The sequence below is a fragment of the Penaeus monodon genome, chromosome 10 (assembly GCF_015228065.2).
Source record: "Penaeus monodon isolate SGIC_2016 chromosome 10, NSTDA_Pmon_1, whole genome shotgun sequence".
Classification (NCBI taxonomy): domain Eukaryota; kingdom Metazoa; phylum Arthropoda; class Malacostraca; order Decapoda; family Penaeidae; genus Penaeus; species Penaeus monodon.
Window position 1 is genome coordinate 3,143,063 of NC_051395.1, and position 22,331 is coordinate 3,165,393.

The window sequence follows — 22,331 nt, forward strand, 5'->3', positions numbered from 1 at the left end:
GCTGCTCGCTCGCCACTCTGCGCCCTCGCCATCGTCACCCACATTTACGTTCTTGTCCACTTCTCGTTCTCCCTCGTTCATCACGCTTCCGTTCTCCTCGTCCTCTCTTCCTCTCTTGCCCCCTAATTCTCTTGTCTGCTCTTCCTCTCTCTCTCTCTCTCTCTCTCTCTCTCCCCTCTTCCCTTCTCCTCGCCCGCTCTTCCTCTGTTCTCCCTCTCCCCTTCTCGTTCGCTTTTCCTCCGTCTCCCGCCTTCTCGGAACTCAAAGCTGCGGTTTCCAGGGAGGCTTCTCTCGTTTCTTGGTACTTTTCCGGGTGACTCCCATGGAGGACCTCATGGTATGCCGGTACCATACTTTAACCTTACATATATTTTCTCCTACTGTGTGTCTGTTATCCGTCTGTTTTTTTTTCTCTCGCCCGTATGCGTGGCTATCTTGGCTGATTTGTTTTTGAGCCTAATATCACTGATATTACGCGATCGACGCCAAACGCGATTAAGAGGTCTGTGGAGTGCATATAAACGGACCTTACATTTTCCGAAAATTTATGGACGCCCATAAGGAAAGCAAACAACATAAAAATGAAATATCCTCATCCCTCCTTCCCTCGCCGGCCTCCCTTCGGATTATCTTTAGCTCGAGAGTGACAGCGGCAGAAACTTTGTGTTGTTTAACTTGGCTCCATAGGACACGCGAGCGGCCGCGCCCTCCAATCCACACCCAGTAGCAGGCGTGTGTAAACAGAGGAACGGCGGCCGAAATGCGCGGGGATACGAGCGGGCGCTCAAAGGCGGGGACGAGCGGGGCTGCGACCGAGACTCAGCTCGCAGGCAGGACGTGGACGCGAGCGAATCGCAGGGCGTGTGCTCGGCGGAACAAGGCGAGATAAGCGCGGAGGATGGCCCCGCCTAAGCGTACGCCGCGGCCGCCCTTTCCACGACGTCCGATGGAGGGCGCAGATACGGGCGCTGAAGGGCGGCACAACCCGGCCTCCTGACTTCGCCTGCGTGTGTGATATCCACGATAAGCCTCCTTTAAGAACCGCAGGAGGCGCTACCGGGCCATGCGCTCAATCCGCCTCGCCCAGGTCGTGACCTGCGCCTGCTCGCCCCTTACAGGAAGGCCTCCGCCATCAGCGCAGACACAGCAATGGCGCAGAATTCCCACTCCCTCCCTCCGCCTTTCTGCCTGTCTGTTTGTCTGTCTCCATCTCCCTTCGTCAGCCGTGGCCCGTGTTCTCGCCTTTTACTTCCGCCCCGGGACCTTGGCCTCCCTGCCTCAACACACAGCTGGCGACCCCCGCTGGCTGGCGTGGCGACCTCCAGCGACACCTCCATGTGTTTGCTGACCCTCTACCCCTTCCCACTGCCCCTCCATGACCTCTCCGAAGCGGCTTCCTGCCTCGCCACCTTCTGCTACATCAGACTTTCACAAATCAATAGCACTCCTTATTGTGTGTGCGGCGCAGTTCACATTCCACAGATTGTAAAATGTGAACACAGTGAAGGTATGTATATACGTGTGGGGTGAGTGTGTTTGTGCGTGAGTGAGTGTGAGTGTATACATGCCTGAGTACGTATGCATGTATGTACGTCTGTGCTGCTCAACCCTATCCGATCTCCTGCCATAACTTTGTCGTGACGTTGCTGCTACCGCTGCAAATTGCACGTTGAGTTGATTACCTCCCAAAAATTCTTGTAACCTGAACTGGAAAACGAGATGTGAAACATTTTATTCACTTCTAAATTAAACAATGGCACCCCGCACTGGCCTCCCGCAACAATAAACATTACCATTTCACTTTCCTGTTAGACCCAGCTTTAAAATATTTTGTACGCGGGCGAAAACAAACAAACAAACAAACAAAATCCCGAAAATAAAATAAAATATTCAAAGTCAAAGTGGCCTTCACATACAGATGCTTCGACGTCGATCTGTGGCTCGATATGTTTTCATCTGTCTATAGATAAATATTTCCCCTCTTTATTCCACATCGCATATCTATCCTCCCCTTCATGTATCCATTTCTTAACTTAACCTATGGCTTTTCGTGCTCCTATACTCGCTACAACGTATATGTATATAAATCTTCAAAAACTGCGTGTCGACGTAGATCTACAGCGCGACTGCCTGTTGTTTGTCTCGTTACGTGAGTGAATGCTGCACGCGACTGCATTACATTGTGCTGTATGCTACGGCTGTTTGTTACGGGGGTGGGGGGAGAGGATGGGGAAAGAGAAGACGAGAGGGGGGGAAAGAGGAGGAGAGGAGAGGGAAGAGGAGGAGAGGAGAGGGAAGAGGGCAGAGGAGAGGAGGAGAAGAGAGAAAGAGAGAAGAGGAGATGGGGAAAGGAGAAAGGGAAGGTTCGGAAAGGGGGACTGGCGTACCCCGTCCTCGGATGTCGGTATCCCGGGATCTATCTGTTTCCGTTCATTAGGTTCCCTCGGCTATCTATCCGCATCGACATATACCGCATTAGGGGCAAACAATAGAAGGGAGAGCGTAGGCATCGCAAAGTGACCCTAGACAGCCTTCTGTGGCTCCGAGTAGCTACGTGAACAAGGGATGGGGGGAGGGGCCAAGGTCCACAGGCGCCTCTACGCCTCTCCCTTTGCCCCTACACCTTGTAGCAGGTACCACAGCCCTTGTACCAAACGATGGCGAGTGGTATCTCCCGTCATGATCGACAGGCCGCCTTGTGAGACGGCTTGTCCAGGGCAGGAGAAGGCGCAGAGAGGTGCGAGGAATGAGCAAGATAGAAGCTCGTCTGGGAGGAGTCTGGATGTACGAGAATCAAGAAGGGGGAGGACGCAAAGCAGTATGAGAGCGACGTATGAGTGAGGATGAAGCTTGGGAATGCAACAACCAGCCCACGTAAATGGCCCGCGCCTCCATGCCTCGAATTTTGAGGCCCCAGATATCGGTAATGACCCGGTGAATGCCTATGCAAATCATGTTTAACAATTAGAACTCCTCCGTCACAAACTCGTTGAGGTATCCTATAAAGAACCTCCCACAGAGCATCCTTCGGTCTCCACCAAGACCCTGCGATCCTGCGGCCAAACAAGATCAGGGGACCCCTTGGCCGTCGGGGACAGAAGACGAGCCAAGACTGGTCCCCAAGGAGCCTCACATTCTGGATCGTGTCAACCTTCCTTCGTGCGAGGGGCCCTGGGCACCCTCCTCCTCGCCCTCCTCCTATTCTACCCCCACTTTTCCTCCTCCTCCTCCTTCTCCTTCTCCTACTTTACCCCCACTCTTCCTCCTCCTCCTTATCCTCCTCCTCCTCCTCCTCCTCCAACTCCTCCTCTTCCAACTCCTCCTCCTCCTCCAGAACCAGTAATCCCTAGCAACCTCCTTCATCCTTATGCCTCACCAGCGCCAGGAGGTCAACCCCCCGTGAGTAGAACTTATTTGCATGAAAAGGGCAGTGCTGGATGCAAGCCGAGGAAGCAGGCAAGGTATACCTCCAGACACACACTCGCAGCTCCCTCTTGCCCCCCCCCCCCTCCCCCCAACGACATATTCTCGGGGCGCTCCTTGCATCCTAATCGACAATGGCCCGTCTCAAAGCCTCCGCTTCTTTTAACAAGTACTAAATTGTGCGCACAAATATATACACACAAAGACACATACATACATACACCTTCTCTCTCTCTCTCTCTCTCTCTCTCTCTCTCTCTCTCACACACACACACACACACACACACACATATGAACACCTACACACCCTTGAACTGTGCTGTGTCTGTTGCGTAGCCACAATAGCAAACTCTGTCCTTTCTCTCCATTTTTCACTCAGGGGAATACGCGAGATGAGATCGAGACGGACAAATATTGACACGGGGCGTCACAAAGACATTGGAAAAGCTACAAACAAACGCGTAAAAACACAAACACACATAAGCACGAACACGGGCGAACAGAAACAACGCTGTCCAAAGGGCACGGTTGCATAAAAAAGGAGAAATAGAGAAAGATAGACAAAGGAAGGAGCTCGGTACTATCGCCGCACAAATGCACGAAAGCACGCAAGCAAGGGGATGGGGGGGAGAAGGAGATTTAGGGCCGCCCTGAGATCATCGACGGTTGCGGCGAGGCTGCGGGCGGAACACCTTGTCTTTACATGCTACACCTGACGTGGTGCCCGCCCTTCCTCTCTTGCACTGGGGGGTCTTACCCAGGCAGGGAGATGATGGAGGGGGCGGGGGTGCCAGTCCAGGAAAATGCGGGAGGGGAAGGTGGGGGCGGGGAAGCCAGTCCAGGAAAATGAGGGGGGGGGGGGCAGAAGGAGGGGCTGAAAGGGGCACTGAAGACCATTGTTTGACGGGATAGAGGTAAGGGGGTATTCGCTAGAGTTTCCCGCACCCCAAAGGCTTTTCAACACAAAACCAAGAGAGAATGCACATCCCCTGTCCAAGCAAAACGTTCCATCCTATCGTAAAGTACACTCTAAAAGAACTTTTTAGTAAGAAACGATACTTTCCACAATGTCCCGCCGCTTGGCTAACAACCCTCCGGTCTTCTCGGCCATCGCAAACGGCCAATTACCCAACAGCGCCTTTCATCCCAGACCTACCAACGCCCGAAACAAATATATATATATATACAGCCGCATCCCGGGCCGATGAGAGGCTAAATTAAATACCGAGGACCAACCTCTCACGCCGGTATATTTCTGTAAAAACGCAATAAATGTCTTCTCGGCGCTCATAAAAAAGTCCAGAACTTGCCCACATCCTAATACCCCACGCCACATACCCCCTTCTCCCCTATACCCTTTCCTGCCCTCAAAGGACCTTCAAATTTCCACCTGTACTGGAGAGATCGCTTGATAACGCCGATACGGGGCCACAGACAACGCCACGCCGCCGATCACACAAGGGCGACACTCTTACCTACTGCCTTGCAAGACTCGACCTTACCCTCGGAGAAAAGGTCAAGGCGGAGGATGTGAATGAGAGGTTGGCGTAAAAGAGCCCACTCAACCTCGTCTCCACCCCCCCCCCCTCCGCCCCCTTCCCTCTCTGACGCTGGCTGACCGTCGTGTTCGGCCAAATTGCGACCTCACAGCGGGCAAAGGGCCGAGGAAGAGGAAGAGGGGGGAGAGTTAAACGAGGAAGAGAAGAGGGAGGAAGGGGAGGAAGGAAAGAAGTCAAAGTCAAAACACTTTATTCCATTAAATTACAATAGAAAATTGGGAGAGGGGGAGGAGGGAAGAGGTGGAAGAGGGAGAAGAGAAGGCGAAGGATGGAGAAAAGGGGAAAGGGAAGGATTAGGCGATAAGGGGCCCCCAGCCGTTTAATGGAGCACCGACATGATACACAACAGCGCGAGGTCGAGGCGGCTCGGCTCGGGCTGCCCGCGAGCAGGCACACTGCTTCCCTAACGCCCATAAAAATAACGATAAACGAAGAAAAAGAAATGGACAAACAGAATATTAAAGAGGATGCCGTAAGGCGTTAGTACAAAACCCAGAGACAAAGACTGACGTGTTTACATGTACCCTTATGATAAAGTAAAATTTTGAAAACAGATCCTCCATTGTCAAGGAAAATTTCAGCAAAACAGGATGATGAGTCAGCACATTATCACCTAGGGGTGTCCAGGGATCCTCATCGCCTGAACACCAACGGGACCGAGTGGAGTTCGTCCCAGACCCCTTTGCACAATCCCCAGCCAGCAAGGGCCAGGTGTCACACAGCACCCACCACTGCATCTGCCAGTACCTCGTCCGACACCTGACACCACATGCAACCCCCTCCCCTCCCCGTGAGAGGAAGGACCCTCCCCCCTCCCCCAACCAGTACCACCACAATACGAACGTGAACGCGATATCGAGCCCAACAATGCATTGTTAAGGACGACGAGCGAGCTTGCATGTGATAACTCCGCGAGCGTGGGGCGCGGAGAGGTGGCGGGGGCTGGGTGATGCGTAGCGCCGGCAGAAACCCCAAAGGATGCAAGTGCGCTGCAGCCGAATGCATTCGCCTGCAAAGCTTGTATTGGGGTTGCTCCTCAAAGGAAGGAAATAATGAATCGCGTACCAAGAAATTCTCTCTCTCTCTCTCTCTCTCTCTCTCTCTCTCTCTCTCTCTCTCTCTCTCTCTCTCTCTCTCTCTCTCTCTCTCTCTCTCTCTCACACACACACACACACACACACACACACACACACACACACACACACACACACACACACACACTCCTTCTTTCTCTCACTCTTACTTTTTCCTCACTGACGGGGAAAGGCTGATCACGCGACTGCCCGCTGCATTTGACACTCGATCCCCCGCCGTCACACAACACGCGGCGCAGTGTAGCCTCGCCCGCCCTCCCGCCCTTCGTATCACGTGCAACTACAAATTCAATTTAGGTCTATATTCTTCAAAATCTAGAGGCCTTCCATTACGACAAATTGCAACGAATAACCTACAAGCAACGATTCCCCCTTTCTATGATTATGCGCAGTGAGTGAGCTCTGTGAGTGAGCTTTGAGAGTGAGCTCTGTGAGTGAGCTCTGAGAGTAAGCTTGGCGATTCACGGGAGACTAAAACGCGTCACAAACATCAGCAGATCCCCGCGTCAGCCGAACACGAACCAATACATCAGAAAACAAAAACAAATCTCACGACACGAAGAAACAGCCACTGTTTACACGGACACAAAATGCGTGTTTTCATTCGGTCGCCATTATTCGGGCTCCCGATCCCCGCGCCCGGCCCCGTCCCGCCAGCGCCGCCGCAGCCGCAGCCGCAGGAGATAAATCCCGCAGGCCGAACGCAGCGTCGTCGCCCTGCCTCGTCTCCGTCCCTTCGGCGGGTGATGTGTGGGAGACCCGCCGATCCCGAATGTTTTTCTGCGGGTGTTAGGACAGGGATGAGGCTGAAAGAAGGGGGGAGGGGAGGGGGAAGGGAGGGGAGGAGGAGGGAAAGAAGAGGAAAGGGAGGGGAAAGAAGCGGAAAGGGAGGGGAAAGAAGCAGAAAGGGAGAGGAAAGAAGGGGCAAAGGGAGGGGAAAGGTGGGAGGAACGAAGTGGAGGAGGAGGGAAAGAAGAGGCGAGAGGGAAAGACAGAAAGGAGGATGAGGGAGTGGAGGAATGAAGACGAGATGCAAGAGTGGAGGGAGGGAGGGAGGGAGAGGAGGAAGAACTGAGAAGGAGAGAGAAATTAAAGGAGGGGAGAAGGAAGCCAGGAGACAAGTGAGAGGGGGGAGAAAGTGAAGAAGGGGGGAGAGGCGTTACTCTCCCCGCCGCAGACCAGCTGTGTGGTGGAAGAGGATCCGTCGGCCCCGCCACAGGGCCCGACTGCGCCACTGCGTCCCCGCCTCGCCTTCTCCCCCTCGCATCCGCCGCCAAGCATCATCTCTCTCATCTCATCCTTCATTTCCACTCATCCATCCGCCCTTTACGACACCGAAAGGCTTAATAATACTCTGACCTCTGACCCCATCTGACCCCATCTCAACCTCTCGAAGAATAATGGTTCCGACGGGGCTTTGGGCGCGGCCGCTGGACTCGGAAGCCCCCGGAAGAGCAATTAGCGGCCGATGCACTTCCGCTTCGGCAGGAGGCGCCGGGCAGCGCCGACTCGAGCGCCAAGCGGTCGGCCACGAGAGAAAGGGAAAGAGCATATAGTATACTGTGTGTGTGTGTGTGTGTGTGTGTGTGTGTGTGTGTGTGTGTGTGTGTGTGTGTGTGTGTGTGTGTGTGTGTGTGTGTGTGTGTGTGTGTGTGTGTGTGTGTGTGTGTGTGTGTGTGCTGAGGCCTGGTGATGGCGGTGCGGCTGGCGACGGAGCCAAGCTGTTGTGGACATGGCGAGCGAGTCGAAGGAAAGGCCGTGCTGGCGCTGGAGGTGTTTCGTTACTCATCTCCGCCACTCCCCACCCGCCCACACACACGCCCAGCGCCTCTCTTTCCCCCCCACAGCAAACCACAGCAACCACAGACCGCAGAGCTTGATTACACAAACGACGAGACACACTGAACTTCTCACCTGAGACCCCCCCCCCCCGACCAGCAGACGGGAGCTGACGCGCTGACACCGCCAAGAAGGAAAGCCAGAAAGTCTAAATCTCAGCACGGGGTGGGGGTGGGGGAGGGGGACTTCGTACCTGGCCATTTCCGTTTCGCAGCGGGGGATGCTGTGAGGCTGATCACCCACGGCCACCCCTGACGTTCACGCCAAGACAGCGCCCGAAATGGAGAGCTTTCCAGGAAGACGGCCCAGAGGAAACAGAGTGACCGCGGGCGGCTGACGCAGAGCGGGACGAGGGCGCGCCGGCTTGACAACAATCAGCTCACACTAAGAGCGCCAATTTCTTCGAAAAGCACGAAGAAGAAAGTTGATGCATGTATGCATATATGTAAGCATACACGCACATATACACACGCACGCATGCATGCATGCACGCACGCGCGCACACGCGGGCACACGCACACGCACACGCACACGCACACACACACACACACACACGCGCGCGCGCGCGTTTACCCATCTTTACAGCCATATAACTAAATTCTGGCGTCTTTTTATGATTCCATTAAAAATCTGCTAGCCTGAAATCTTCGCCTTCGCAATGTCGCATCAACGAGGGTTCGACCCTGCCCCGCGCGCTCGATTCGGACGCCGCACCTACGCCTCGTAAACCAAAATTGCAATACGATAACGACGATGCTTGAAAGAGAGATGCCCGAGGTATGACGATCGCCGAGCTGGCAAACGCCACGCGGCCAATAATTCCAGCTACAAATTGGAGGTTCGACTTGTCTTGCCAAGTGGACGGGCGCCTCCCCTTTTGGGCGGCCGCCTGGGGTGAGCACGCGCGTATGGCTCTCGCGCGGCCGCAGCCTGGTTTCCGAGGATATTATACTAACAACAACAACAACAATAATAAGCATAACCATAATCCTCCTCCTCCTTTCTCTTGGATTCTTCCTTTGTTGCAGCCTTTTTTCCTCTCTCTTGAAGCGAATCCCGAGAGACGGAGTGAGTTGCGACGAGCGTGAGCCTTTAATTGCCCCCTTGTCCATCACCGTCCATGCTTTTAAAAATTAGCAGAGTGCCGACGGTTCCCCCGCGACCGCAACATTTTATCTCGCGGAATATTTTTTTTTTTTTTTTTTTGTGAGGCGCCGACTATCAGGTGCCACGCTCCAGGGCCCTGCTCTCCGCCGGGTTAAAATTAATGCAATTGCCCTCTTAAAACCCAACTGTTTATGGCCTAACGTGGCTCCTCCAGGCTCCAAAAACAAAAGGCGCGTGGGAGGGGGAGAAGGAAAAAAAAGGGGGAGCGAGCCAAAAAGCGCCGGCCCCCAGCCTTATTCAATCGTGCGAGAACAACAATCAGTTCCATTCATCACGGACTGAATAGGTTCCGAAGCTGCTACCCTCTACTTAGGCAAGGGGGATCTAATACATAATAATGCCGACTGTTCACCTGGACGCTCATATATACACAAGACAATTAAAAAAAACGCTCCGGTCGACGATTTTATCTGCTCTCGCATCGTGGGTTACAGAAACAAACGGGCTGATGTATGATCGCCTCTGGCCGCACGCAAGCCTCGCTTTAGTCACTCCTTAAAGTGTATTCGGTATTTCCCGTGCGATTATACCTTCTTCTCCTTCCTCTTACTCTTTATTCTCAATCCTGCTCTTCCCTCTTCTTCCCCCCTCCCCCTTCTTCCCTTCTTCACCTTGCTCTCCCTCAAACATAAATGGATTAGTCAGTGTTCAGTCATGTTTCAAAACCATTTACAGGGAATTGCTTTTACAGAGTTCCCTTGTCTTTTTTATCCCTCTTCTTCCTCGCTGTAATCCCGGCCTCAAAATCCGCTCTTAATCCCCTGGCAGAAGAAAATAGCCATCCTTAAATCAATACGCGAGAAATCTCCTGTCCGCATTATTACAAAATTCATGGACCGTAAGGCTGGTATTTCCTGCCGCGGATCAGATGCGCCGAGAAAGGTTACTCTCGCCCCACGGCCGCTGACGGAGGACTGAACGCAGGTGAGGCCAGCGATGTGGTCGTCATCTTGCGGAAAACAAAGAAAAAAATATATTTGCTGATTTAATTTTACAAGGATACAGACACCCCTACGATCTTAGAAAGAGGATAGAAGAGATGTGCCGTTCTGTCTGACCTGAAGGGGGGCGACTCAGCGACCACGACGCAGCTAATACCCACGCCATTCAGCCCGAGCACGACGTACGTTCGTTCGAATTCTCGGGCTCTTCCTCACTTCCGCACGCGTGGGAAAGAAGATGAAGGGGAAGAAATAGCAAAATAAATAAAACAAGATGACATTCATGAAGAAGTAAATGACGGTGGGAAAAAAGTGGCCTTCGACGACGTGGCTTCCCGCGCGTGAACCAGCGGGCCGCTTCTTGCACCTTGTGCATCGCCGCACGGGCAGGTGTGACAAGACAGGAAATTGCACACAATCACCCAAGTATACACTGCCGTACAACTCATGGCCACCTGACAAAGGGCATGTCAAAATAAAGCAAACAAATGGACGAAAAACATACGCAAGAGCAGCTACGTCAAATCTTGCTGATCAAGAACACAAAGATAGCTGAAGCGGCGAGTGTGACTCACTCACACACTCGACAGCATCTCAAATCCTGAAACAAAAATGGCGAAACCGTCATTCGCTATTCCCTCTCTGTTCTCATTAGCATCCAAGAAACCGCCTAAGCTCCTTACGTAGGCCTGAGGATGAAGATCAACGTGGGCGGGCCTAAAGCCGCCCCCAGCACCTCCCACGCCCCCCTTCCACCCTCTAAGCCTGTCTCCAACCCTGGGTGTTCCTCTTCCACCCCTTGCTGCCTCGTTTCCACCTTGGACGTCCCTCTCCCGCCTAAGCGCTCCCCCTCGACGCCCCTCTCTGGCCTTCACGCGGCGCACCTGAGGATCAGCGGCGGTGATGAAGTAGGGCTGACGAGGCGCCTCTCTTAATGCCCCCTACTCCCCCTCCCACCCCCCTCCCCCGAAGAAGGCATTAGAAAGAAAGATGACTGTCTACAAATTGCCACATTAAAGCGTGGCCTGAGAAGACAATAAACAAATCTATCTGTACGCATTACGAGACCAGCGTTCGGCACTGAGGTTGATCGTGGGGGAAAAATCGAATAAAATGTTAACAGAACAGATGCCTTCCTTGATAAAATAAGCGGTAACCTTGTAGCACAACATCAGTCGAACGATGAAATTTCATTCTGGCTCTGATAACGCCAAGGAAGGAACTGCTTAGTGGAACAAGAGGGAGGGGGAGAAAAGGAGGAAAACCAAAACGAAAGAAAAGAAAAAAAAGGTGAAGGGCAAGGGAAAAAGATGCTAATGGCGAACAAGAAAGACGAGAAGAAAGTGAGGATAAAATGAAAGAAGACTAATAAGAGAGGAACAAATCCAAAAAACCTCGCTGATAAACCTGCCCCTCCCGCCCCGCCCCCCCTTTATCCCCGCCCACCCCGCCTTAAGCTCCTCGACGGGCGTTAGGGACGGCTTGCAAAGTCCCAGAAGACAGTATCGGCGCTGGAATCAAGTCCTCGCGCAGCACAATGCTCTAAGTCCCGCAAGAAATGGTTTTCGCTGAGCCTCTTGGCACGATCGGGCCGCGGGGACGAAGGACGCAATTCCCGGCGCCACCGGACGGGGCCGGCTACCCTGTGCAGCCACAGATTTTCTGCGTATTTATCTTGATTTTCTTCTTCTTCTCCTCTATCTCCGGCGTTTGGTACGAATGAGGGTAAGGCGCGAGAGGGATGATAATGAAGGGCAAAAGGAGGAGGAACAAATGCAAAGACAGACAAGAGGAGGAGGAAGAAGAAGAAGAAGAAGAAGAAGGAGAGAGAGAGAGAGAGAGAGAGAGAGAGAGAGAGAGAGAGAGAGAGAGAGAGAGAGAGAGAGAGAGAGAGAGAGAGAGAGAGAGAGAGAGAAAGGGAAAGAGGGAGAGAGGGAGCAAGGGAGAGAAGGAGAACAGAGTGCAGGAGAAAGACTACCACCACACCCTGCATACTATAAATCATCGCTGGGACACATTCCTTCAACCGTCAAGAGTCCGCTCGCTAGATCTTTATCCACCAAAACATTGCACAAACCGTTTCGAAACCTCTTTTACGACTTAGAAAACGCGGATAAAGTGGGAAGGGAGACTAAGACATCCCGAAGAGGAAACCAATAATAAAAATATGACAAGTGCCAAGCGCCAAAATACGTATCGCGTACCCGTATTACAAGCACAAGCACCAAAAAACAGACGGCGTACCCGATATGGGATATAAAATGTTGATCTCAATGTTTGTCTTTGTGCAGTAGCACCTGTTTTTCTTTTCTTTTTTTCCAAATGTGGCAATTCTTTAATAACTCGGAGACAGATATCTTGCAAGCCAAGGTATTCAAAGAGAGCAAAGAGAGAAAATTTATTCAGAGAGAGAAAGAGACAAGCAAATGATATCTTGAAATATATCTACCATACCCCCCCCCCCCCGCAACCACCCTGGCATCGTGGAGAGGGAGAGGGAGAGGGAGAGGGAGAGGGAGGGAGAGGGAGAGAGAGAGAGAGAGAGAGAGAGAGAGAGAGAGAGAGAGAGAGAGAGAGAGAGAGAGAGAGAGAGAGAGAGGGACGGACGAGAATATACCCAGAGAAACGATAGATAGAGCGAGGTGGATAAAGAGCAGAGGAGCAGATAGATAAATAGATAGAGAGAACAGACGGACAGCTCAGACGCCGGGATGGGACACTTACAAACGAGAGGGGCGGCGTCGGACCCTCGCCGATAAGAGACGTTGCAAGGGAGTGTGAATACGTGCTATGCTGTCATGACACGTCGCTATATGGGCGAGGGCGGCCGTGCGTGGCTCCGTCGGCGCACACTCTTCCTTACGACCGCGTTACCAAAGATTTCATCCTTATCCATTCTCCCTTACTGATACGACTTTCAAAACCCGCCCACTTTTTTTTTTTTTTAACACGATCTTCCCGCGCTTACCGCTACGATAAGCCAAGAAAATCTTAATATAAAGCGACAGAAAAAAAAAACAATCTCTACGCAACGTTGATGAGGTAAACCCTCGATCACGTTGCCTTCCCCCTTCCCCCTTTTCCCCCTTCCCCCCCTCCTCCTTTTCCCCTCCCCTTTCCCCCCTATTCCCTGGCCCTTCCAACAGGACCGGATTGGAACAAGCACCGCCGCGGAGAGCCTCCCGGAGACCTTGGCCATTGGCCTCTATTATGGCCCGGCGTGGGAGACCAGATCCTTGGGGATTGAAGAAGGGGATGGAGGAGGATGGTGGAGGATGGGGATGGTGGAGGATGGGGAGGGAGGGGGTTGGAGGATGAGGTTGGAGGATGGGGAGGGAGGATGAGGTTGGAGGATGGGGAGGGAGGGGGTTGGAGGATGGGGATGGTGGGGGTGGAGCAGGGTGGGAATGGTCTCTCGAACTTCCCTTTTCACTCTCACCTGTCCCATTCCCCCGCAATCACCTGAAAAAAAGCATTAATGATAATAAATAAATAGAATAAAACAAAGAACGACTAAGAACGAAAAGTAAAATAAGCTAAATTGATGTCCCATTTTTAGCGTTACTACAGTAGCTCTCGGGGGGGGGGGGTCACCTTGCCGATAAATGACCTGTCGAGAAATCCGTTCGCAAAACAATTTCCCTCGCTCTCCAATCGATTATTGCCAATAAAAAGAAACAAAAATATAAATTGGGTGATAGATAAAAAAAAAGCGTCATCGACACCACAAATAAAACAAAAAGACAAGGCATAATTCGCAATCTTTAGATGATTTCTGCCATTTGCTAAACCTCTTTCACTTCTTATTCTCCCCTTTACTTTCCGTCTTTACTATTATCTCTCGTCACTTACCCCTTCTCCCTCTCCCTCCCTCCCTCCCTCTCTGCCCCCTGCAGTCCCCTCGCCGTAAGCCCCCGCCAAGGCTAGCGCCCCATAACCTGGTCTATCCCCTAACACGGACCCCCCACGGTACAAATATTCTCCGAGACCCCTCGCCTCCGCTCCCTCCCCTCTTCCATGTTCCCCCTTACCCCTATAACCCCACCTGCAACCCCCACGCTCCCCTTACAGAAGGTCCTACGATCTTGTGTGTCTACAGATACGAATGGGGAATGTCTACGAGAGGCAAGTGCTAGTGCGTCAGAACGAGCCGACTAAGTGCTATCAGCTAGACTACGCACCCACTAGCTCCTGACCGCTACTCCTTCGTCTCCCCCCCCCCCCTTTCTCCCACCTCCTTCCTCCCTCCCTCCCCCTCTGGCAGCTCACATACCAGCACCAGGGACATCAAGTGTGATAAAAAAAAATGGTAGAGGAGTTAAAACTGGATCATAATGCGAGATTCGAGTCAGGACACGAGACCCGTATCACACTGTCTCCTTCCTCCCTCCCTTCCCCTCCCCCCTCCCTTTTACCTTACCGATAAGATATAAGACACAGGGAGAGAATAATGCTATGTTCTGGAGTAAGGAAGGAGGGGGGGCGGGGCGGGTCTGTATATGCGCAGATGATATGCGTGCGTGCATGAGCTCCAGTATCCGTACATGACCCTAAGACAGCAGGTTATCAGTCGACAGACGCGTTGAGACTAAAGAACGAGGAAGGAATCGGGAAGACTGGGAACCACAGACATTAGTGAGCGGCAGGGAAAGGATACGGGGAGGGGGAGGGGGGGGCAATGGGGAGGAAGCTGAAGGGCGAAAAAGAAAGAGAAGGGAAGTAGAAGGTGGGAGAATAATTGGGGACAAGAGCAACGCAAATAATGTCGAAAAAATCCTTCGGCGCTCCAACCACGTCCTTAGGCCTTGAGAAGCACATCCTTCAGCCGACGCGTCTCCAATTACCTTATCAAAGACTTCTCCCCACCTTGACCTCCCCTCTCCCCTTCTCCCCTTCTCCCGGACCCGTCCGGCTTCTCCCGCCACACTTCCACCTCCCCCTCCTTCTCCTTCTCTTTCTCTTTCTTTCTCCTCCTAATTCTCCTTCTCCTTCTCTTTCTTTCTACTTCTTCTCCTTCTCCTTCTCCTTCTCCTTCTCCTTCTCCTTCTCCTTCTCCTTCTCCTCCTCCTCCTCCTCCTCCTCCTCCTCCTCCTCCTCCTTCTCCTCCTCTTCCTCCTCCTCCTCCTCCTTCTCCTCCTCGGTTCTTCCTTTTTATCTTGTGCTTCTCAAACCACCTTGTAATACCGGCACATGTGTCATAACTCATAAAAACCTCCCACTAACTGCCTTATAAAATTCACACTTCTTCCCCTCATAACTTCATCCTTACCCCTTACCTTCCTTCCATCACGATGCCTGTCTACTTTCTTCACAGCCACCGCGTCCTTCTCCTTCCCTTCCCTTCCCTTCCCTCCTCTCCTTTACATCTTTCCCTTCTCTCCCTTTCCCTCCTCTACCTTATATATTTCCCTCCCCTTTCCTCCTCTCCCTTACACCTTTCCTTTCCCTTCCTTATTCTCCCTTATATCTTTCCCTCCCCTCCCCTTCCCTTCCCTTCCCCTCCCTTTCCTACCCTTCCCTTCCTTTCCCTTCCCCTCCCCTCCCCTCCCCTCCCCTCCCCTTCCCCTCCCTTCCCCTCCCCTCCCTTTCCTTCCCGTCCCTTCCCTCTCCTACCTTCCTCTCCCCTCCTCTTTCCACTCCCTTCCTTCCCCTTGCAAGTCCTCATGGCGGCGGCGGAGCGGTGCTGCCGGGGCTGCCCTTCGCCCGCGAAGCCTGAAACCGTCCGCAAACATCGGCCGGCAAATTAGATTAGAGAGGCCGAGGCTGCCACGACGGGCGGGGGTCGCGCGGCTGGCGGGGTGGTGTCTCTCTCTCTCTCTCTCTCTCTCTCTCGGTCTCTCCGTCGCTCTCTCTATCTATCAACTCCTCTTCTCTCCCTGTAATCTGTCTCTTTTCCTCTTCCCTCTCCCTAGAAAAGCACTCGCCGTCAGCCCCCTCGCCAGACGCAGTTTAGTGCGAACAACAAACAAAAGAAAAGAATAAACATTTCCCAACTACAATTTGCATTTTAATTACCCTGCGAGCCTCAGCATCCCTCTCCCGGCCGGCGCTGCAGTACGCCACTTCTTCATCTCCTGCTATCCAGCCACCAGCTTCCCCCCCTCCCCCCCCTTCCCCCCTTCCTCACCACCCCCACCCAACCCCCTCCCGCAGCTCATCTAATATACATCCTTTTCCTCTCCTGCTCCTTTCTGCTCCTCTGGCTCAACGCCCCAAGAATTGCAACTCGTGCTGAATGCTAACCGATTCGTCTATTTTTTTTTTTCTCTCTCTCCTTTTTTTTCTTCTTTTTTTCTCTCTCTCCCTCGTACAAAAGGTCAATGTCACACCACGAGCGCTATGCAAATCTATTCGATAAAGGTTTGTTTAACATCGCCAGGTGCGCGAGCGAAGGAGTTCGGGCCCTATTGCAGGTGGCCGCAAGGTCGATGCTGGCGCGGGCGAGGCGGCGGGACGCTTGAGTTATCAGTGGTAGGATCTTAATGCGGTGCCGCGCCGATGTATGGAGCTCAGGAGAACAGCCAGAATGCGGGCGCGCACGCGCGCTTGGCAGGCTCGCCTTCTTACCCGACGATGAAAACGGCTCTAATCGCACATATTTCGGGCCGAACTGAACCCGCCCCAGAAAGAACTCGCGATGAACGGGTATGAACAGAATGCAAATCGGTAAACATAAAAAAAGAATGAAAGAAAGAAAAGAAACGAGAAAGAAAGAACGAACGAAAGAAAATAGCCCTCGCTCACTTACGCAAACCATTATATATGCTGACACGTGGCATCAAGCCTTAAATGAATTATACTCGTTCGTACACACAAAAAAAATAAGAAGGGGAAAAGTGAAGGGCCCGAAAATATGTTAGGCGACAGGCCTCGCGGGCGGGAGGGGAGGGACAACGGCATTAATTGCGAATTCAGTGAAGAAGTTCATGTTTGTAATTCAGTCAAAACTCGATTATCTCCGTTCCCTGACACCTAGCACCCCCCCCCCCCGGCCCTCTTTCCCCCTCTTCCTACCTCTGTGTGAGAGAGAGAAAAAGAGAAAGAGAGAGAGAGAGAGAGAGAGAGAGAGAGAGAGAGAGAGAGAGAGAGAGAGAGAGAGAGAGAGAGAGAGAGAGAGAGAGAGAGAGAGAGAGAGAGAATGTACGAAAAGAATAAAAAAGAGAAATAAAAGAGATAACCAGAAGAACGGACAGAAAAAAACAGAGTACCACAACCTCAATGCATACGAGCCCCACCCCCCGCCCCCCCACCCTCTCGTCCAGCTCTGTAGCCGCCGCTGGTATATCACATACTTCATATTATGGTGTATCATATATTCTGTATATCACTTATTCTGTAACACTGCAATCGGAGAGGCTGTATTGTATAAAATTCATCTTCTGTGTCACAACCTCCTCGAGGAGGCCTAGTCGGCTGTGACCGCCGGGTCAACACATGGTCCATATCAGCCATAAGAGCTGACCTGTCAGAACTTGTTTGTGTGAGGGGTCGTCCCCTAGGAAGTGATGGTGGCTCTTCATGTGATCGATGCTGGAAGATAGTGAGGTCGTGACCCAACTAATGTATAACATATGAAGTAGAATGTTACTTGACGTCGTAGCATATGTATGTTTAAAGGGTGAGGGCAGTTCGAGGAGAACCTCCGTGCCGTCAAGACGCCCATAGCATACTGGAATCAGCTGATATTCTGACTGTTCCCGCAATGCGTATGTATCCAGTATTGTAGGAAGTTCTTTATCTTATAATCTAATATATATTGTTATTAGTGGTTTTATGTATTGTATGCACGCATTCCTATAATCGATGTATTAATTAACAGGTTTGACCGCTACTGAATAAACCTTAAGCGAGTGCTACGCAGTGGTATCAGTCACCCACACCCATTGACAAATCATAGGCGTTCTTCGGCGGCCACAGTCAAACGCAAAGGGTGCTAATTACCAAGACGACCTAACACGGAGTCGGCGGTGAAGTACATCCCTGTCAGCGACGGAAGGCAAAAGGGCAGCGCGTGGCAGCTGCTAGCACGGGACGAGGACATCCTGAAAAACCACCAGTCAACAAAACTCTACGGGAACTACACGCACGGTTTACGAAAAATGTAAAACAGACGTAGTGTCCGTGCCCCACTGTTGGTGTTCTTGCGTGCGTAATGCTTCACTCTACAAAAGGGAAAATTGCGATATCGTGTGATGTGTTTGAATCAGTGTGCGGTGGTCAGTACAGTAAAAATCCATAGTGTTGTGTTCATTAAGGAGTTAAAAAGCCCACAGTGTTGTGTTTATTAAGGAGTTAAAAAGCCCACAGTGTTGTGTTCATTAAGGAGTTAAAAAGCCCACAGTGTTGTGTTCATTAAGGAGTTAAAAAGCCCACAGTGTTGTGTTCATTAAGGAGTTAAAAAGCCCACAGTGTTGTGTTCATTAAGGAGTTAAAAACCCACAGTGTTGTGTTCATTAAGGAGTTAAAAAGCCCACAGTGTTGTGTTCATTAAGGAGTTAAAAAGCCCACAGTGTTGTGTTCATTAAGGAGTTAAAAAGCCCACAGTGTTGTGTTCATTAAGGAGTTAAAAGGCCCACAGTGTTGTGTTTATTAAGGAATTGAAAACCCACAGTGTTGTGTTCATTAAGGAGTTGAAAACCCACAGCGTTGTGTTTATTAAGGAGTGAAAAGGCCCACTGTGTTGTGTTCATTAAGGAGTTGAAAACCCACAGTGTTGTGTTCATTAAGGAGTTGAAAACCCACAGTGTTGTGTTTATTAAGGAGTGAAAAAAAACACGGTGCTGCATTCTTGCAGAGTCAAATACCCACGGTGCTGCATTCTTGCAGAGTCAAATACCCACGGTGCTGCATTCTTGCAGAGTCAAATACCCACGGTGCTGCATTCTTGCAGAGTCAAATACCCACGGTGCTGCATTCTTGCAGAGTCAAATACCCACGGTGCTGCATTCGTGCAGAGTCAAATACCCACGGTGCTGCATCCCTGCAGAGTCAAATACCCACGGTGCTGCATCCCTGCAGAGTCAAAAACCCACGGTGCTGCATCCCTGCAGAGTCAAAAACCCACGGTGCTGCATCCCTGCAGAGTCAAATACCCACGGTGCTGCAACCCTGCAGAGTCAAAAACCCACGGTGCTGCATCCCTGCAGAGTCAAATACCCACAGTGCTGCAACCCTGCAGAGTCAAATACCCACGGTGCTGCATCCCTGCAGAGTCAAATACCCACGGTGCTGCATTCTTGCAGAGTCAAATACCCACGGTGCTGCATTCCTGCAGAGTGAAAAACCCATGGTGCTGCATTCTTGCAGAGTTAAAAAACACACGGTGACTCATTGACTAAGAACAGGACACCCACACTGTGTTGATCAGATGTCAGGAGATGCGTCTCCCGCAGGAAATAGTCAGTGGACGTAAGAAAGGATGGAGGTGGAAATAGACACTGCTAGAGACGATGTGGTGTGGACGGACAAGGATATAAAAGAGTCTGAAAATCGCGAACCTGATGGTGGAAGAACAGGTGAAGAAACACCTCTCGCACCTCTTGGTCCTGGAATGTCAAAAGGGGAATCAAAAGGGGAAGGAAGTCCCCAGGTTTGCTCCATCATTAATTCTGGAGAAGGGACTCCTCTTAGTCCAGTGAGTGAACATAGGGGGAAGGAAAGTTCCCGAGCCTACCCCATCGACAGCTCTGGCCAGCATGACCCTCACTCGGAAAGTCGCATGGCAGACCCTGTCATCCTATGGAGTGATGTTATAGAAGAATTAAACGGACTCTGGAGAAACCTTGCAAGGAAGGAAAGCCATAAGGACGACAATGACAATAAAAAAAACGGAAATCAAGGCAACGAAAATGCACTACATCAGAATCCACAAGTGATGAGGACAGCTGCTCAGACACTGAATCAGAATCATCGAGCATCGACGAAAAACAGTGGAGATCTAAACGACTTCGAAAACACAGCACTACTGAAACTTCAAGTGATGATGGTGCCATGATAGCACACCGGCCCAAACGAAAAATTCGCAAATCCCAGAAGAACTGCTCCCGCTCAAAACCATCCGATCAAGGAGCTGACAAAAAAACATTTGTGGAGGTAATACAAATGTTGCAAGTAAAACTTCCCAAGCTAAATGGTAGTAGTCCTGAGGAGTATTGGGCCTACCGGAGTCGGTTTGAGCAAGAAGTACTTCGCACCTCTATGCACCCACAGGTAAAACTGAACCGCTTATTTGACCTTTGCGATACAAAGGTGAAAAGGTACATTACCCACTGTATGGGACTGCCAAAGAAGGAGGGCTTAACGACAGCACAGGTGGAAGCTGTAAGGAGCGAGGTGCCCCCCCCCCCCCATTGTTTAAGTTATAGTAACAGCTGCTGATGACATGTGCCTTGCTGGACTCCGGTAGTTCCTGCTCTTCCTGTTCCATCAAGGTAGTAGAAATGCTTTGGCCAAAGGAGAGAAGAGAGACAACGGTGATTACTACACTGACACAGGAAACTTACCATGACACCAAACAGGTTGATCTCATGGTCAAGGGACTGTACACAGGAAAGAATACCACTATGCGACTCCGTCAGGTGATCGTCCTCGATTCCTTCCCTGAAGGTCTGATCAAAGCTAGAGTGAGCCAATTGAACACCACTCGCTGGCCACACCTACGAGACCCGGTTTCTACTCAGGCAAATCCACCAGACTGGAGCGTCGAGTTACTGATCGGGCAGGACGCTCCCTCAGCACTTATGCCTTTGGAGGTCAGAAGGGGGAGAGGAGGTGAACCCTTTGCTGCAAGGACAAAATTAGGATGGGCGGTTAACGGTCACTGGGAGCAACAAATTTTAGGACCTACATAAGTGAAGTGCCCTGTACCGCAGCACGAGCACCATGTGCCTTGGAAAGGAGCACACAGATGAAAAGGGAAGATCAGCGGAGGATTATCAAGTCCTACATTTGTGGGACAAAGAGGGAACCATGGTTGATGGACATCATGAATTCCCAATTCACTTTAAGGAAATTGAGCCCCAGCTTCCAGACAATTGGATAATGGTGAAAAGACGACTTGCTGGCCTGAAAACACGTCTTCAAAGGGATGAAATCCTGAAGGCTAAATATGTAGCAGAAATGGAGAAGTTACTTCAAGAAGGACATGCTGAGCAGGCAAAGGGAGTAGGACCGCCAGGGAAGACATGGTACCTACCACACCACCCGGTATTCAATCCTAATAAACTTGAGAAAATACACATAGTGTCCGACTGTGCTGCTTCCTTTGAAGGCACCACCCTAAATAAGCAGGTCATGCAAGGCCCAGACTTGATGAATGACCTGCTGGGCATACTGCTCCGGTTTAGAGAAAGAAGAATTGCAGTAGCTGCTGATATCAAGGCTATGTTTCACCAGGTAAAGGTCACCCCAAGGGATCATGATGTTCTAAGGTTCTTGTGGTGGCCAAAAAAGGGGGATTTCTCTGCGAGGCCGAAAGTATATCGCATGACTGTGCACTTATTTGGAGGTGTTTGGAGCCCCACATGTGCATCATTTGCTCTTCTAAGGACGCTATCTAAGACCAAATTAGCAGATGTAAAAGAGAACTTCTATGTAGATGGCCTCTTGATATCTGTCGAGAATGAAGCAATGGCCATTCACCAGGCAAAGCAGTTGAAGGACGAATAGCCGCCCTCATACTGCGGTCCCGGGCGATGTCACAGAACCAGAAGCTTTAACCCCTAACCATGCCCTGAGGATGAATGTAGATGGTATCCAGATGCAGACAAATGACAATGCTTCACTTGACAACACATATGGGCGAGCCTGGATCCATGCACAAGTCCTAGCAGATAGGTTCTGGAAATGATGGAAAGCTGAATACCTGAACACATTGAGGATGAGACAGAAACAGTTGAAGCCATCCAGAAATCTTCAGGAAGGAGACCTTGTCCTCATTGTCGAATGACATACTCCCAGGAATCAGTGGGGGCTAGGGAGGGTGACAGAGGCTATAGCCGGTGAAGATAGACTCGTGAGAAAGACCAAAGTCCGGACTAGTTCTGGAATCCTCATCAGACCCATAGTGAAGTTATGCCTCTTAGAAGTATCATTATCCTAACCCGGGATTATTTGGTTGCTCCACAGTGGAGCAAAGGGGGGAGTGTAGCCGCCGCTGGTATATCACATACTTCATATTATGGTGTATCATATATTCTGTATATCACTTATTCTGTAACACTGCAATCGGAGAGGCTGTATTGTATAAAATTCATCTTCTGTGTCACAACCTCCTCGAGGAGGCCTAGTCGGCTGTGACCGCCGGGTCA

General features: G+C 51.3%; 1 protein-coding gene across 1 annotated transcript in view; it reads right to left on the bottom strand.

Moving 5' to 3' along the window:
* Nucleotides 1-32, bottom strand: part of LOC119578205 (semaphorin-1A-like) — a 37,026-nt gene extending 36,994 nt beyond the window's left edge. The window contains exon 1 of the mRNA XM_037925940.1: nt 1-32. This exon is cut by the window's left edge and continues 134 nt beyond it. Coding sequence (XP_037781868.1) covers nt 1-32 — 32 coding nt within the window.
* Between the last annotated feature and the right edge of the window lie 22,299 nt (nt 33-22,331).